Source organism: Nerophis ophidion, linkage group LG29 (genome assembly GCF_033978795.1).
Source record: "Nerophis ophidion isolate RoL-2023_Sa linkage group LG29, RoL_Noph_v1.0, whole genome shotgun sequence".
In the NCBI taxonomy this organism is placed as follows: Eukaryota; Metazoa; Chordata; class Actinopteri; order Syngnathiformes; family Syngnathidae; genus Nerophis; species Nerophis ophidion.
Window position 1 is genome coordinate 11,840,472 of NC_084639.1, and position 16,227 is coordinate 11,856,698.

The 16,227-nt window shown below is 40.4% G+C and overlaps 1 protein-coding gene across 3 annotated transcripts in view; it reads right to left on the reverse strand.

Annotated features, from left to right (window-relative positions):
• The window catches only part of aurkb (aurora kinase B), a 39,166-nt gene that overhangs the window by 16,431 nt on the left and 6,508 nt on the right, over positions 1-16,227 (reverse strand). Inside the window, exon 1 of one of the 3 annotated variants that reach the window (XM_061891873.1) lies at positions 3,634-3,766. The exons of 1 other annotated variant lie outside the window; for it this stretch is intronic. Coding sequence is in view for 1 of the 2 variants with exons in the window: in XM_061891871.1 (XP_061747855.1) it covers positions 7,590-8,594 (1,005 nt within the window). In the remaining variant the exon portion in view is untranslated. Of the gene's footprint in view, positions 1-3,633; positions 3,767-7,191; positions 8,595-16,227 lie in introns of those variants that run through there. One more of the 3 variants, XM_061891871.1, reaches the window with a different exon arrangement.

The following is a 16,227-nucleotide window of genomic DNA, read 5'->3' on the forward strand; positions in this document are numbered from 1 at the left end:
CTTTCACAATATCATGTTAGATCCGCTCGACATCCATTGCATTCAGCCCCCTAGGGCAGTGTTTTTCAACCTTTTTTGAGCCAATACATATTTTTTGCGTTGAAAACAATCCGGAGGCACACCACCAGCAGAAGTCATTTAAAAAATGAAACTCAGTTAACAATAAAAAGTCGACACTATTGTTCGATATGACTTCAAACCATAACCAAGCATGCATTATTATAGCTCTTGTCTCAAAGTAGGTGTACTGTCACGACCTGTCACATCCCGCCGTGACTTATTTGGAGTTTTTTGCTGTTTTCCTGTGTGTAGTGTTTTAGTTCTTGTCTTGCGCTCCTATTTTGGTGGCTTTTTCTCTCTTTTTTGGTATTTTCCTGTAGCAGTTTCATGTCGTCCTTTGAGCGATATTTCCCGCATTTACTTTGTTTTAGCAATCAACAATATTTCAGTTTTTAAACTTCTTTCTGGGGACATTGTGGATTGCCATGTCATGTTCGGATGTACATTGTGGACGCCGTCTTTGCTCCACAGTAAGTCTTTGCTGTCGTCCAGAAGTCTGTTTTTGTTTACTTTGTAGCCAGTTCATTTTTAGTTTTGTTCTGCATATCCTTCCTTAAGCTTCAATGCTTTTTCCTAAGGGCACTCACCTTTTGTTCATTTTTGGTTTAAGCATTAGACACCTTTTAACCTGCACACTGCCTCCCGCTGTTCCCGACAACTACAAAGCAATAGATGGGTTTCCGATGACGTCACAACCGTCCCACAATTCCCTTGTCCGCCATCTTGTGCGTCAAAACAAACACTCGTAACCAAACCAAGGACGCCTCCATTGTTTGCTTCTTGTTCTGTCACTGTTAAGGTTTCAAACACTTCATTACTCCTGGTCAGTACAGTTTCCCTGCCAGCAGTTGCATAGTTAGAACCATATAATTCAGAAAATACTTTTGGGTACTTCTTATCAAGTGCTTCTGGACGATAGTCTTTAGCATATCCTGGAATCAGAGAAAGTAAGACAGGCTTAATTTTTCGTTTGGATTTTAATTCTCTGTACAAGTCTGACAGTTCATCTTCTGTCCCCTTCTGTACCTCCGGTAGTTTCCTCTCTTTTAATGGTGCCGGTGTATCTCCAGATATGATTGCCTTGTCTAGCTTTCTCTTCATTGTCTTAGCGGATGTGAAGTTAATGTCCTGTATGGTCTTGTACCCAACTTTCTTGACTGCAGATGGAAGTAGCCAGTAAGATTTTTCCTATGAGACTGTCGTGTTGTCCCGCATCTTGACGCTCGCTTCAATGGCAAACAACAATGCAGAAACATGTGAACATATTTCGCCAATGCCTGCCATACACGTACAGTAGAGATGCGCGGATAGGCAATTATATCATCCGCAACCGCATCACCAAAGTAGTCATCCACCCGCCGTCAACCCGAACCAACATTTTATCAGAACCGCAACCGCCCGCCCGTTGAAATAAATCAGAGGTCGGCCACCTTTACCACTCAAAGAGCTATTCAAACCCGTGTCACAAAGCAAATTAGACAATAGGAGACGCTAACATTTTCTAGAATGACTGCCGGCAGTCACCCAGTCAATAAGTATCAGGGTGTGCTACGAAGCCATTGGCTTTGTCGCCTTTTACAGCATGTATGTGCTGATTGTCAGTTAAGCAACATGTTGTGTGTGGATTCCACGGTCACACGCACACGACTGCAAGGCATACTGGGTGACACAGAGTACAATAATGGTTGTGATATAAACAATTTTTTAACACCTACTAATATGTGCCACGCTGTGAAGTAACAACATAAACGCAACACAACAAATACCCAGAATCCTTTGCATCCGTGATACCGCTGAATATATTTTACACCTCCGCGCCCCCAACCCCGCTCACCTTACCGACAAACAGGAGGGTGGGTGGTGGCGGGGTTTGCTGCTAGCAGGGTGTAGAAAATAGTAAACCGATAGATAAATAGATAAACCGGCTCACTTTGCGGATTAGACCCCAAACCGCGCATCTCTAACGTACAGTGTCCTGATAAAACACGACCCGTCTTCTCTGATATGACCCATGGCACCAAACATGGATCAGTTGATCTCTGAGAGTGACGAACACGAGCGATGAGCACACATTTATCTTCCATTGTAGCCAGTTTAATTTCCTGTACCCATCCACACACAAAGTAATTGTACAATTCCAGCGACTTGTAGCCCTTGAGCTCATCCAGAGTGTAGGCACTAACATTGTTCACCGAATAGTTGACGATGTCGGGGTAAGTTATATCAGGATAACATTTCAAGTCCGTAGTCCATTCGTGCTTTCCCATCTCATACGGATCTTTGTCACCAATATCCTTCAATTTCTGTAAATACCTGGCTTTGCAAACCCCATCTAGCGTCTGTCTGTAGGGAACTTTTACGACTTCTTTCAAATTTCCCGAAGTGGACGTCATTGTTGCTGCTAATGTATGAAAAAATATTTAGAAGAATGCCGCAGACGAGTAAACAAAGTTTTGACCCACAAGATGGCGGCTGCCACGAAGGATTATGGGTAATCGCCGCTAGCGGAAACCTATGTATTAGCTACCTGCTGCCACCTACTGATATGGAAGAGTATTACCGGTTACTCTGCCGAGGTCTAGACCAGTGGTTCTTAACCTGGGTTCGATCGAACCCTAGGGGTTCGGTGAGTCGGCCTCAGGGGTTCGGTGGAGGTCAAAACACACCCAACTCGTCGTGTAAATAAAAACTTCTCCCTATCGGCGTATTATGGATACTCCCAAACAATGTTCCTTCTAATTTTCCATCTGATTTGCAGGTGTGTAATTTGTTGTGGTTCATTGTCTTGAATTTAAAAACAAAATTTTATTTTTTACTAAAGAAAGGTTCAGTGAATGTGCATATGAAACTGGCAGGGTTCCTTACCTCAAACAAGGTTAAGAACCACTGGTCTAGACAGCACAGACACTCAACAACGGCACAATATTTGCAGTCTGCAATTACTGACTTTCAAAAAATATTTTTGAACCAAATAGGTGAAATGATATAGTCTCCCACGGCACACCGTGGCACAGTGGTTGAAAAACACTGCCCTGGGCGGTGGGGCGGTTCCCACATATGCAGTCCTCTCCAAGGTTTCCCATAGTCACTGTCACCGACGTCCCACTGGGATGAGTTTTTCCTTGCCCTTATGTAGGCCCTACCGAGGCTGTCATTGTGGTTCGTGCAGCCCTTTGAGACACTTGTGATTTAGGTCTGTATAAATAAACATTGATTGATTGATTGACTTTTTCATCGAATATGCAAGCTAATCTATAGAAAACACTTCCGGTTGAGAACAATAGTAAATAACGACGAGGCCGCAAACGATATAAAAAGTAGCTAGGCGTGTTTTAATGTTAGAAATAATAATCATTATGTCACCTGAGATGTACTATTATAAGATATATACTTGACGCATTGTTTTGACATAATACAACCAAACAGAAAGCGTTAATATGGGAACTTTATTTAAAATATATGCTAGCTCGCTTAAAGCTACCCAAAAACAGGCAAATAAAGGCGATTAGGAACACCCACGGAGTCTCACTTGCGACTATCTCAGAATAACATGGTACAGAAAACAAAACTTACCTGCATCTTCGTGGAAAATGAGCCGATGTTGACTTTAAAAGCGTGGCCGACACTTATCCGTTCTGCTTCGAACAGACACGGCTGCCAACGTTTTCGAAAATGTCAGCAAACGAAGCTGATTGGCCAGCACGTCTCACAGCAAGAGCTCCCATTGGCCAAGAGTCCGAAGAAAGGATTTGTCTGATTGGCTGAAACCAATTTTTGACCCGCCTCTTCCTTATTGTGTGTACCGTAAACCTATTTTACTTTGAAAATCCATCGACTGTCAAATAAATGTAAGATTGCAGAGAATGTGTATATATAATAGCGCTAACTTTAATTTTGTAGGTCCAAAACTAAAGTATTTTATCCCTTTATTATTGTGCTACTATCGTCCTAGAATAGAAAATAGAAAGTACTTTATTGATCCCTGGGGGAAATTAAGCACATTTACGCAAAGTAGACAATACACACATATACATATATATATACATATATATATATATATATATATATATATATATATATATATATATATGAAGCCATATATGAAGCCATATATATATATATACATATATATATACAGTATATATATACATATATATATATATATATATATATGAAGCCATATATGAAGCCATATATATATATGGCTTCATATATATATATATATATATATATATATATATATATATATATATATATATATATATATATATATATATATATATATATATATATATATATATATATATATATATATATGGCTTCACGGTGGACGAGGGGTTAGTGCGTCTGCCTCACAATACGAAGGTCCTGCAGTCCTGGGTTCAAATCCAGGCTCGGGATCTTTCTGTGTGGAGTTTGCATGTTCTCCCCGTGAATGCGTGGGTTCCCTCCGGGTACTCCGGCTTCCTCCCACTTCCAAAGACATGCACCTGGGGATAGGTTGATTGGCAACACTAAATTGGCCCTAGTGTGTGAATGTGAGTGTGAATGTTGTCTGTCTATCTGTGTTGGCCCTGCGATGAGGTGGCGACTTGTCCAGGGTGTACCCTGCCTTCCGCCCGATTGTAGCTGAGATAGGCGCCAGCGCCCCCCGCGACCCCATAAAAGGGAATAAGCGGTAGAAAATGGATGGATGGATATATATATATATATATATATATAATTTCCTTGAATTGCCACCGGGGCGCTCACTAATTTAAAACCTCTTCTCACTCCTGCGCTTACCAAAGGCATGGGGTATAAGTAAGCATGCGCTAATTATTTTAAAACCTCTTCTCACTCCGGCACTTACCAAAGGCATGCATTAAAAATTTGAGTGTGATGTAAGCTTGGACCTTAAATCCCACTGAATAGCTCCTAATCTTCTTCCCTTTATGCGATTTCAAATTACCGGTATTGAAATCAGCCTCCTTCATTTTGAAAATGATGACAGGGAATTTTCACCTGATTCAAACCGTTCCAACTTCAAACTATTCAGCATATTCGGGAATTGCAAGCTTACCCTTGAAAAATTCAAAAACTTACCAGATTTTCCAAAAATCCAGGTTCTCTGGGACATTTTTTCCCCATTCAAAATGTATTGGCATTTGTTTTCAAAATTTCACCATTTCCACATTTTTCAACCTACATCCATCCATCCATTTTTCTACTGCTTGTCTCTTTTGGGGTCGCGGTGGGTTGCTGGAGCCTATCTCAGCTGCATTCAGGCGGAAGTCATGTCAAGTCAATTCTATTTATATAGCCCGTTTACAACAACTTTTAAATTGAACCAAAGTGCTTTACAGGTTAAAAAAAAAGTATAAAGCAACAAAAACAGAAAACAAACAAAGTATATAAACAAAGAATGAGCTGGAAAAAATAGAAGGGGTCGCTGGAGCCTATCTCAGCTGCATTTTGGCGGAAGGCGGGGTGCACCCTGGACAAGTCGCACATTTTAACCAAATTCAAAACTACTATTACTAATTCATGGTTTTCCAAAGCCCCTTTTCCATCCTTTTTTCTGGTGACTATTCCTCTCACATTTTTCAACCCACTTCAACTGCTTCACCGTCAAAACAGTCCTTTTAATTAGGACAAAAAACAAAGTTGTTTTTGGACTGGAGAAATTCCCGGTTTTCCCAAAAGTCTTCCAGAAATTCCGTAATAGAAATTCTCAATCCAACATGTTACTACTTCAACATTTCTCGACCGATTTGAAAAACTCCAACACCAAACATTTCAACTCATTCAGACCATTCAAGTTTTTTTTTTACCGGTTTCACAAAAATTCCTGCCTTTCCCGAAATTCCCAAATTTTGGGGAAATTTCTATTGAAATCAATGGGACATTCTTCAAAGCTCCACAATTTTCATCTGATTCAAACTGTTCCAACGTCAGAATATTCAGCTTGTTTGGGAATTGTGTGCTCTACTTCAACAATTCTAGAAGAAATTGAGAAAGACTGCTTGACTCAAACAATTCTAAAAAAAAATCCAGGATTTTAGTTAAACTTCAACATTGGAGCATTCTCACGAAATTCCTTCAGGAATTGCCTCATCTGGTAATAATCATTTCTTAATTTTTCCCTCGGGGATTAATAAAGTATTTCTGTTTCGGATTGCGTTGACAAAATACCAAAAAATGCAACACATGAAACAACACCAGAAATAACCCTTTTACAGTGGGGCAAAAAAGTATTTAGTCAGCAAGTTCTCCCACTTAAAATGATGACAGGGGTCTGTAATTTTCATCATGGGTACAATTCAACTGTGAGAGACAGAATGTGAAAAAAAAATCCAGGGATTCAGATTGTAGGAATTTAAAATAATGTATCTGTAAATTATGGAATATAAGTATTTGGTCAACCATTCAAAGCTCTCACTGATGGAAGGAGGTTTTGGCTCAAAATCTCACGATACATGGCCCTATTCATTCTTTCCTTAACACGGATCAATCGTCCTGTCCCCTTAGCAGAAAAACAGCCCCAAAGCATGATGTTTCCATGCCCATGCTTCACAGTAGGTATGGTGTTCTTGGGATGCAACTCAGTATTCTTCTTCCTCCAAACACGAGTTGAGTTTATACCAAAATTGATACATGGATGATACAGCAGAGGATTGTGAGAATGTCATGTGGTCAGATGAAACCAAAATATAACTTTTTGGTGTAAACTCAACTCGTCGTGTTTGGAGGAAGAAGAATACTGAGTTGCATCCCAAGAACACCACACCTGGGGGTGGAAACATCATGCTTTGGGGCTGTTTTCTGCTAAGGGGACAGGACGATTGATCCGTGTTAAGGAAAGAATGAATGGGGCCATGTATCGTGAGATTTTGAACCAAAACCTCCTTCCATCAGTGAGAGCTTTGAATGGTTGACCAAATACTTATTTTCCACCATAATTTACAAATAAATTCTTTAAAATTCCTACAATGTGAATTTTTTTTCACATTCTCTCTCTCACAGTTGAAGTGTACCTATGATGAAAATTACAGACCTCTGTCATCATTTTAAGTGGGAGAACTTGCAAAATCGGTGGCTGACTAAATACTTTTTTGCCCCACTGTATATTCTACATATTAATGTTAAAAACATGACAATTCTTATGTTTTCAAAGTGGATTTATTGTGGACAATATATTTACAATCATCATTTCTTGCGGTATTTATAACTTGCACGTCTACAATGAATGCTGAAAAAGAAATGCCTGTCATTAAAAGTGTCACAGACTATCGTATATAAAAAAATGTCAAGTTGTTCAGTCAGCCCAAAAAATACACCTGAGTTAAAATAGGCATTGCTCAACAAACATGTCCATGACAGTAGGAAGTATGTGAAGTCAACTAATGTTCCCATTTCTTATCTAAATGTTGCTAATAATGTGGTACCTGTGTTTTCCAGGTAGTCGATTCTGGAAGATCAAATCGAACATTTGCTTTGTGTAAAAGCGTTGGCTGGTGGTGTAGTGGCGTCACGGAGGATGCATTCACTTAGGGTTCGTTGTACCGAACCGAGCAATTGCTGTAAGTGAGCGTGCAGCACGGCAGCAGGACGGCCAAGGTGCGATGCAGTTTAGAGATCGGTTCATCTGGTTTGCTCTCGCTGTTGACATTGTCTCCGCCGGCAGGTGTGCCCTCTCCCTCCTGCTCCTCCTCGCCCTCTCCCTCGGAGGGGCACAGCCGCAGCTGGAAGACCACGTCCAAAAACTCCAGTCTGTGGAGCCCGGCCAGGTCCCGCAGCATTCTGCAGCTCCGCACGATCTGCATCTCTCTGATGGTGCAGGCCTTCAGGTAGAGGCGCTTCAGGTCCTTCAGCCGGCTAACGCAGAGCAAACCGTGTGCCACCTCCTTGCCGCCCAGGCTGAGCTCCTCCAGTCCCAGCCATCCCGCCCCCAGCCCGAAGGAAGCCATTTGCAGCTGGTAGCCCTGCCGTATCGTGATGCTTATTTCCAAGGACTTCAGCCGGAATAGCCCTTCCACGCCGCAGGTCCCGTCCTTGGCGGCGCAGCTCCTGAGCCCGTTGGCGGTCACGCGAAACGTGTCGCACAACTCCAGACGGCTGAGCCTCTGCCAGGACGTCAGACTCTGCAGGTGATGGTCTTTAAAGGAAGGGACGTTATTAAGGATTAAGGATTCGATAGAAATCCCTGACGGAGTGGGACGATCCTTCTGTTTGGCGCTGGAGGTGGCTCCAGCGTAGGCTGGGGACGGCGTGGGAAGGTCCTGGTTGAAGAATCCGTGAGGCAGCTCGCAGCCTCGCAACTCCAGCACTTTTAGGGACGGAGGCAGTAGCTGGCAACTGGGCAGGCTTCTCAGGTCTGCGTGCAGAAGGTAGAGCCTGCCCAGACGAGGGCACCTGGTGGACAAAGCTTTGAGCCAGGCTTCGGAGAGGAACGTCCCTCCTCGGACGGAGAGGAGCAAACCGCGCAAGCGTAAGCACCGAAGTCCACAACCTAGATACTGGCGGAGGAGGGCCCACAGAATACGGGACGTCGTCTTGTGTGGGGGGTGGGGAAGAAAAAAGATAAGTTAGCATTGGCGCTAGGAATTTTCAAAACGGGGTTATCAAGTCATAAAAATGGGGGCCCACAGTAAACTTTTGGGGTCCCACTTTTTTGTAACCGTTTTGAAAACCAAAGATAAATATACAGTGGGGCAAAAAAGTATTTAGTCAGCCACCGATTGTGCAAGTTCTCCAACTTAAAATGATGACAGAGGTCTGTAATTTTCATCATAGGTACACTTCAACTGTGAGAGACAGAATGTGAAAAAAAAATCCAAGAATTCACATTGTAAGAATTTAATAGAATTTATTTGTAAATTATGGTGGAAAATAAGTATTTGGTCAACCATTCAAATCTCTCACTGATGGAAGGAGGTTTTGGCTCAAAGTCTGACGATACATGGCCCCATTTCTTCTTTCCTTAACACGGATCAATCGTCCTGTCCCCTTAGCAGAAAAACAGCCCCAAAGCATGATGTTTCCACCCCCATGCTTCACAGTAGGGATGGTGTTCTTGGGATGCAACTCAGTATTCTTCTTATAATAATAATAATAATGGATTAGATTTATATCGCGCTTTTCTATTGTTATATACTCAAAGCGCTCACAGAGAAGTGGGAACACATCATTCACTCACACCTGGTGGTGGTAAGCTACATCTGTAGCCACAGCTGCCCTGGGGTAGACTGACGGAAGCGTGGCTGCTAGTTTGCGCCTACGGCCCCTCCGACCACCACCAATCATTCATTCATCATTCATTCACCAGTGTGAGCGGCACCGGGGGCAAAGGGTGAAGTGTCCTGCCCAAGGACACAACGGCAGCGACTTTGATGTCAATCGGTGGGAAGCGAACCTACAACCCTCAGGTTTCTGGCACGGCCGCTCTACCCACTACGCCATGCCGCCCCAAACACGACTAGTTGAGTTCATACCAAAAAGTTCTATTTTGGTTTCATCTGAACACATGACATTCTCCCAATCCTCTGCTGTATCCTCCATGTATCCATTTTGGTATAAACTCAACTCGTCGTGTTTGGAGGAAGAAGAATACTGAGTTGCATCCCAAGAACACCACACCTACTGTGAAGCATGGGGGTGGAAACATCATGCTTTGGGGCTGTTTTTCTGCTAAGGGGACAGGACAATTGATCCGTGTTAAGGAAAGAATGAATGGGGCCATGTATCGTGAGACTTTGAGCCAAAACCTCCTTCCATCAGTGAGAGCTTTGAATGGTTGGCCAAATACTTATTTTCCACCATAATTTACAAATAAATTCTTTCAAATTCCTACAATGTGAATTCCTGGATTTTTTTTCACATTCTGTCTCTCACAGTTGAAGTGTACCTATGATGAAAATTACAGACCTCTGTCATTATTTTAAGTGGGAGAACTTGCACAATCGGTGGCTGACTAAATACTTCTTTGCCCCATTGTATGCATTATCCTGTTATATCTCACATTCTATATTGTGTTTTGGAAGAAGGTTGTCATAAACGTTAATTCATTTAAAAAATAATACTAATGAAAACAAGTTTTTATGCGTACAGTTGTGGTCAAAAGTTTACATGCACTTGTTAAGAACATACCTTATCTTTTCGTACAAAATGTTTTTGTTCTTTCCATTTTGACAAAAATGAAAATGCACTGCATTAACTTGCTTACCTTTTAAATGTTAATATTATGCAATATTGCAACAAATTATATATTACCATAGTTTCCACACATTTTTGTTAAAATAAAATAAATACTTCAATATCTCTCGACTTATTGTTTCAAAGTAAGTTATCCATCAAATTGTACACTGTAAAAAGGACTAGATATTACCTTAAAATTATGTTGTTTTTTACAGCATATTCAATTAAAAATTGTAAATTGAAAAACAAAACAAAACACTGTTTTTACAAATAAACACTGTCTTTATTAACTGTAAAATATATGGCTGTTACTGTAAATGGAAAAATGGTACCAGAGTTATTTTACGGTAACAAACTGGCAACTCAGTTGCCAGAATTAAAAAATACCAGTGGTATTTTGTTTCTATTTACAGTAATATGTTGAACAAACTATCTTAAATTTTACAGTAAGCTAAACTGCCAGTATTTCATCATTAAATAACTGTGGTACCATTTTAAAATGGTAAATAAAAAATGGGTACCCCCAACCCATTTACTGTAATAAAATGTAAAAAAAAATGTTAAATTTTACATTTGAAAAATCAGTGACCAGAATTTTACAGTGAAATACACTGATTTTTTGGTATATTTAATAATAAAATGCATAGGCACATCCATATATTACTCACTGTTAAAAGCGGCGATCTGGTGGCATCAATAAGTGGGAAAACTTCAAATCTATCTCTCAAATCTAACTCTTGAGAAAAAAAAAAAAAATGTTTTTTTGTTTTCTGCCCTTTTTGTCAAAGAAAACTATGTTTTTTTTATGACAAACACACAAAATATGCAAAAATCTTCCACAATAAATATTTCTCAAAGTGGAATATTTGATGTGAAGTAGTCGGAGCCTTGGATAGGTCAATAATTAATAAAAACATTGACTTGGATTCAATGTTATGTTTTAAAGAAGGAAAAAAAAAAAGCTTTGTTTTGATTAATCAAAATCCCAACTTTTTGGAAATTACATTTTACCTGTAAGTTTTTTATTCCACTTTTGTTAAGTTTTTTGTTTATTTTAATAGTATTTTTGGAATGTGCCGTGGGCCTTTAAAATATTGGCTGCGGGCCACGCTTTTGACACCCCTGCTATAGGTAATAAAAAATGAAATCTGATAATTCTATGGATAAAAAGCAGAGTGGTTATCATAACGCACAGTCAGCATCTCTGCTTCAATAAACCATGACGGTGATGACGTCACAGTCCGCGATGCGAGCGACACTTGCTAAATTGTCAGCCACTTCTCCAAGAGACTCCTTCAGGACACTCCTCGCACATTAACACTTCAAAACTTTGTTGACCTGCAAAGTATGTTTTTTGGGGTGGAGGAGTTTGGTCGGGTGATGGGGAGCTTGAAGCTAACAGCTCGCCTGTCTCCGTCCTCGAACGATGTCGATCCAGCGGGAGGTAAAAGTGAAGTTTCCATGGACTCATAAAGACTAAAACAAGTCATTTACTGGAGACATGGCACAGGATGAAGTAAAAATGTTGACTTTTCACTCACCTTAGTGTTTACCATGAAGTCTTTCTTTTGACTGACATTATTTGTCATTTATAATCAAAATTTAAGAAATTGTACCAGAAAGTTCATTACTTTGAAGACCAATAAAAACGTGGAGAACGCAGGGTCGCGAAGAAAAACAAAAATAAAATCCGCGTCCCGCCGACTTCGGTTAATTGCGCGTCTGTTCTGATTTCAATGCGTAAAAAAAGACACAAAAAGTGCGTCAACGCCAACAGTATGTTATGTCGAATAGGGAAAAGTAAGCCCTGATTTCCACAGGGAGAGTCACCGCCATCTGTTGTCCGCATCTGTTGAAGCAAAACAGCGCAAACTTTTACAAGATTTTGTAAGTAACCACTGAAGTAAACACCGTGGAACGTCTCGAACTTTGCCGTCCATCAATACCCACAGGACTTTGACAACTTCCGTTTATTTTTAGCATGCAACATTGCAACAGTAACACACAGGACTTCCACAAACCACGCCCCTGCTTCCACATACAGTGGGGCAAAAAAGTATTTAGTCAGCCACCGATTGTGCAAGTTCTCCCACTTAAATTGATGACAGAGGTCTGTAATTTTCATCATAGGTACACTTCAACTGTGAGAGACAGAAAGTGAAAAAAAATTCACATTGTAGGAATTTTAAAGAATTTATTTGTAAATTATGGTGGAAAATAAGTATTTGGTCAACCATTCAAAGCTCTGACTGATGGAAGGAGGTTTTGGCTCAAAATCTCATGATACATGGCCCCATTCATTCTTTCCTTAACACGGATCAATCGTCCTGTCCCCTTAGCAGAAAAACAGCCCCAAAGCATGATGTTTCCATGCCCATGCTTCACAGTAGGTATGGTGTTCTTGGGATGCAACTCAGTATTCTTCTTCCTCCAAACACGACGAGTTGAGTTTATACCAAAATGGATACATGGATGATACAGCAGAGGATTGGGAGAATGTCATGTGGTCAGATGAAACCAAAATAGAAGTTTTTGGTATTAACTCGTCGTGTTTGGAGGAAGAAGAATACTGAGTTGCATCCCAAGAACACCACACCTACTGTGAAGCATGGGCATGGAAACATCATGCTTTGGGGCTGTTTTTCTGCTAAGGGGACAGGACAATTGAGCCGTGTTAAGGAAAGAATGAATGGGGCCATGTATCGTGAGATTTTGAGCCAAAACCTCCTTCCATCAGTGAGAGCTTTGAATGGTTGACCAAATACTTATTTTCCACCATAATTTACAAATAAATTCTTTAAAATTCCTACAATGTGAATTTCTTTTCACATTCTGTCTCTCACAGTTGAAGTGTACCTATGATGAAAATTACAGACCTCCGTCATCATTTTAAGTGGGAGAATTTGCACAATAGGTGGCTGACTAAATACTTTTTTACCCCACTGTAGCTGCCTGTATGATTCTTTCATTTGGTTTCCAGCACCAGCATTTAGGTCAACGAGGTGAAATGATGTCCAAAAGCCTTTTACAAGTTGACTTCATGCGCGTAAGTCAAGGGTGTCCAAACTTTTTCCACTGAGGGCCACACATGGTAAAATTTAAGCATGAGGTGGCCGTTTTGATATTTTTAATTTTCAAACCATAACAAAATATATGGATTTTTATTTTTTTTTTTACCTTTAGGACTCCCAGTGACCATAGATTGTCTCCGTCATTAACATGTTAAAAATAAGTCAAATTATTTTTTTCATTTTTTATGTAACACTTACAGTAAATCTCTATATCAACTTCAGGTTGATGTAAAGTAAAAAAAAAATGGATTTATGCCTTTTCAGTCAAAGACAACTTTGTTTTTTATAGTAAAACTGAAATATGCAGTATTTCCCCCATTGCCCAAAACATTCAGAAAGCAATGTTTGATCTGAAGTAATTGGAGCCCTAAAAAGATCAATAATGCAGGACACCGTTGATTTAAATGTATCATAATTTCTGAGTAATCACAGTGAAAAATAAAATAAAATCCCACTAAATATCTTTGGGATCCAAAAGGTCCCCCACTCATAAAGTGATAAATGTTTATTATTATTTGTTTTACTTTCAACATCAGATATATCTGTGGATTTTACGTTTGAACTATTATTTGGTTAATGTTATGCTCTTTTGTCAAAGAAAACACTGTTTTTATATGGCAACCACACAATATATGCACATAATATTTTCCACATAAAACATTATAAAGTGAAATATTTGAAGTAATTGGAGCCTTAAATAGGTCAATAATTCATTGGAGAAAAAAAATCAATTTTTTTTTTAGCATTGGCAATAAGAGCAAAATAAATAAAAACAAAAAGCCTGCATGCCAACTTTGCGTCAACATTGTAACTTTTCCCCTTTAGATTTCACCTCATTCTACTTTTTTTAGTGTTTTATTTTTTATTTTTGCAATAGCATTTCCAGAATGTGTGGCGGGCCACTAAACAATTAGCTGCAGGCCGCACTTTGGACACCCCTGATTTAAGTGTAAAACACGACCTGCCTTGTAGACGCACTATTTTATTTTGAAAGTGGATAGTTTATTTTGTGTTTGTGCATGGCTTCCTGTCCAACAAAGACAGGCTTTCGCTGAATTGATCCGCTATTTGCAGCAACTGACCCCAAAAAGAAACGCTCTGTGTATATTTAGCACATGGATCTGGAACGGCGATGTCGTGACGGCGCCGTTCCGTAGGCTGTGGAAACGGACACGTTGACTTGCGGTTACAAGCTAAGAGTGGAGAAGGACAATGTATGTCAACATAAACAAGTCAGAGTAGAAACAAGGACACTTTATGTGCGAGTTAGGGTTGACAGAGGGACTAAAATAAGTCATTTACTGGAGCCCTGGCCAGGGCCTGAAGTTCACTTTTTTGACCACCAGCCACTGTGGCAGGTGGATTTTGAAATCCACCTGCCACAGTGGTTTTTTTACCAGCCAAAATTTTCTGTGCCTACAATAAAGGTGAACGACTCAGAAAATGCATTAGATAAGAATGTTTTTTGAACTGGTACAGAATACACATCAAAGTGCTGTCGAGTTATTAACCAACTTAATCTTATTAATGACTAAACCTACATAATGACTTACAACTGTATCTGACCTGGTGTGGCAGGCATTTAGAATAGAAAATAACAGAAATACAAACAGCCAATCATCTCACTGTTGGTCTCATTTATTAAGTTAACACCCAAATGTAATCCATTCCACTGAAGTGACATTACATATCCATTTTCTAGTTTCTTTGGTCCTTAATTGTCCTTATTGCCTCTAACTTTAAGTTTTTTGTCCCAATTACAAATGGGTTTGATTTCGCTTTCTCCGAGCCATACATACGGCAATCCTGACAATACATCTCTTCTGTTGTGACGTCGTAGACCAGCCAGTCGCGAACCTTGCCATCCCCGCTTACTTTCCACTTCGTATTAAACCGTCTTTTTTTATTAATTTTTTTTAAATCATCCTCCTCGTCCTCCTTTTGTTGGCCTGTTAAAGCCGGCGCCGGCCTTTTCAGCCAGCGATATGCCGCCACATTTTGGTTTTAAAATCCAAGAAAATGCCGCGGGGGCTTTCTTAAAACACACAACACACATAGGCTACCTGATTGGTCAACAACACACAACACTTGCTCAGTGTTGTGTTGTCTTATTGGCTACCCGCCAATGTGGCAGGTAGATTGACAGTTTCATCCGCCAATCACAAAAGTTACCCGCATTTGGCGTGTGGGCGGGGGCCAATTTCATGCGCTGGCCATGGCACAGGATGAAGGTAAAAAGGTTGACTTTATACTAGGGCTGGGCGATATATCGATATATACGATATATCGCGGGTTTATATTGTAATATTCGAGTATACGTTCTCACGCAGTTGCTTTTAGCTGCGGGCATTACACTACAGGCTCTTCTCACTCTTTCCTGTCTCTCCTTCTCACAGACAAGCAGGCGCACATTCTTACATACGTCACACAGGGTTTCCCACACATTTATTTATTTGTGGCGGCCCGCCACGAAAGATTTACGGCCACCACAAATAAAATAAAAAATGTTTTTATTTTTTTGGGCTTTTGACTCGCTCGACCGCTCGTAAAAGCAATGGGACTCTGTCTGTGAATGGAGCTTGTTGTTACATGTTATATAAATATGTACATAAAGTTTTGTAATTATATTCAAACTCTCCGTTCTTCTTGGTCATCGCCGCCGCTGCCACCGCCCCCCCAACCCCAGCTGCCCGACCACACCACCACAAATAGATGCCTGACCTGTGGGAAACACTGTCACATACAGTCATGTCATACGTCACATAGCTGCTAACATAGCCGTACGAGTGGGAATACGAGAGAAAAAAGGTGCGGATCTGGTAACAAATGAAGACTTAATTCCCAATAAAAACAGCAGGGGGTCCATCGTCTGGCGGTGGTTCGGCTTCAAGTCAGAATGTGTCAAATAGACAACCGTAAT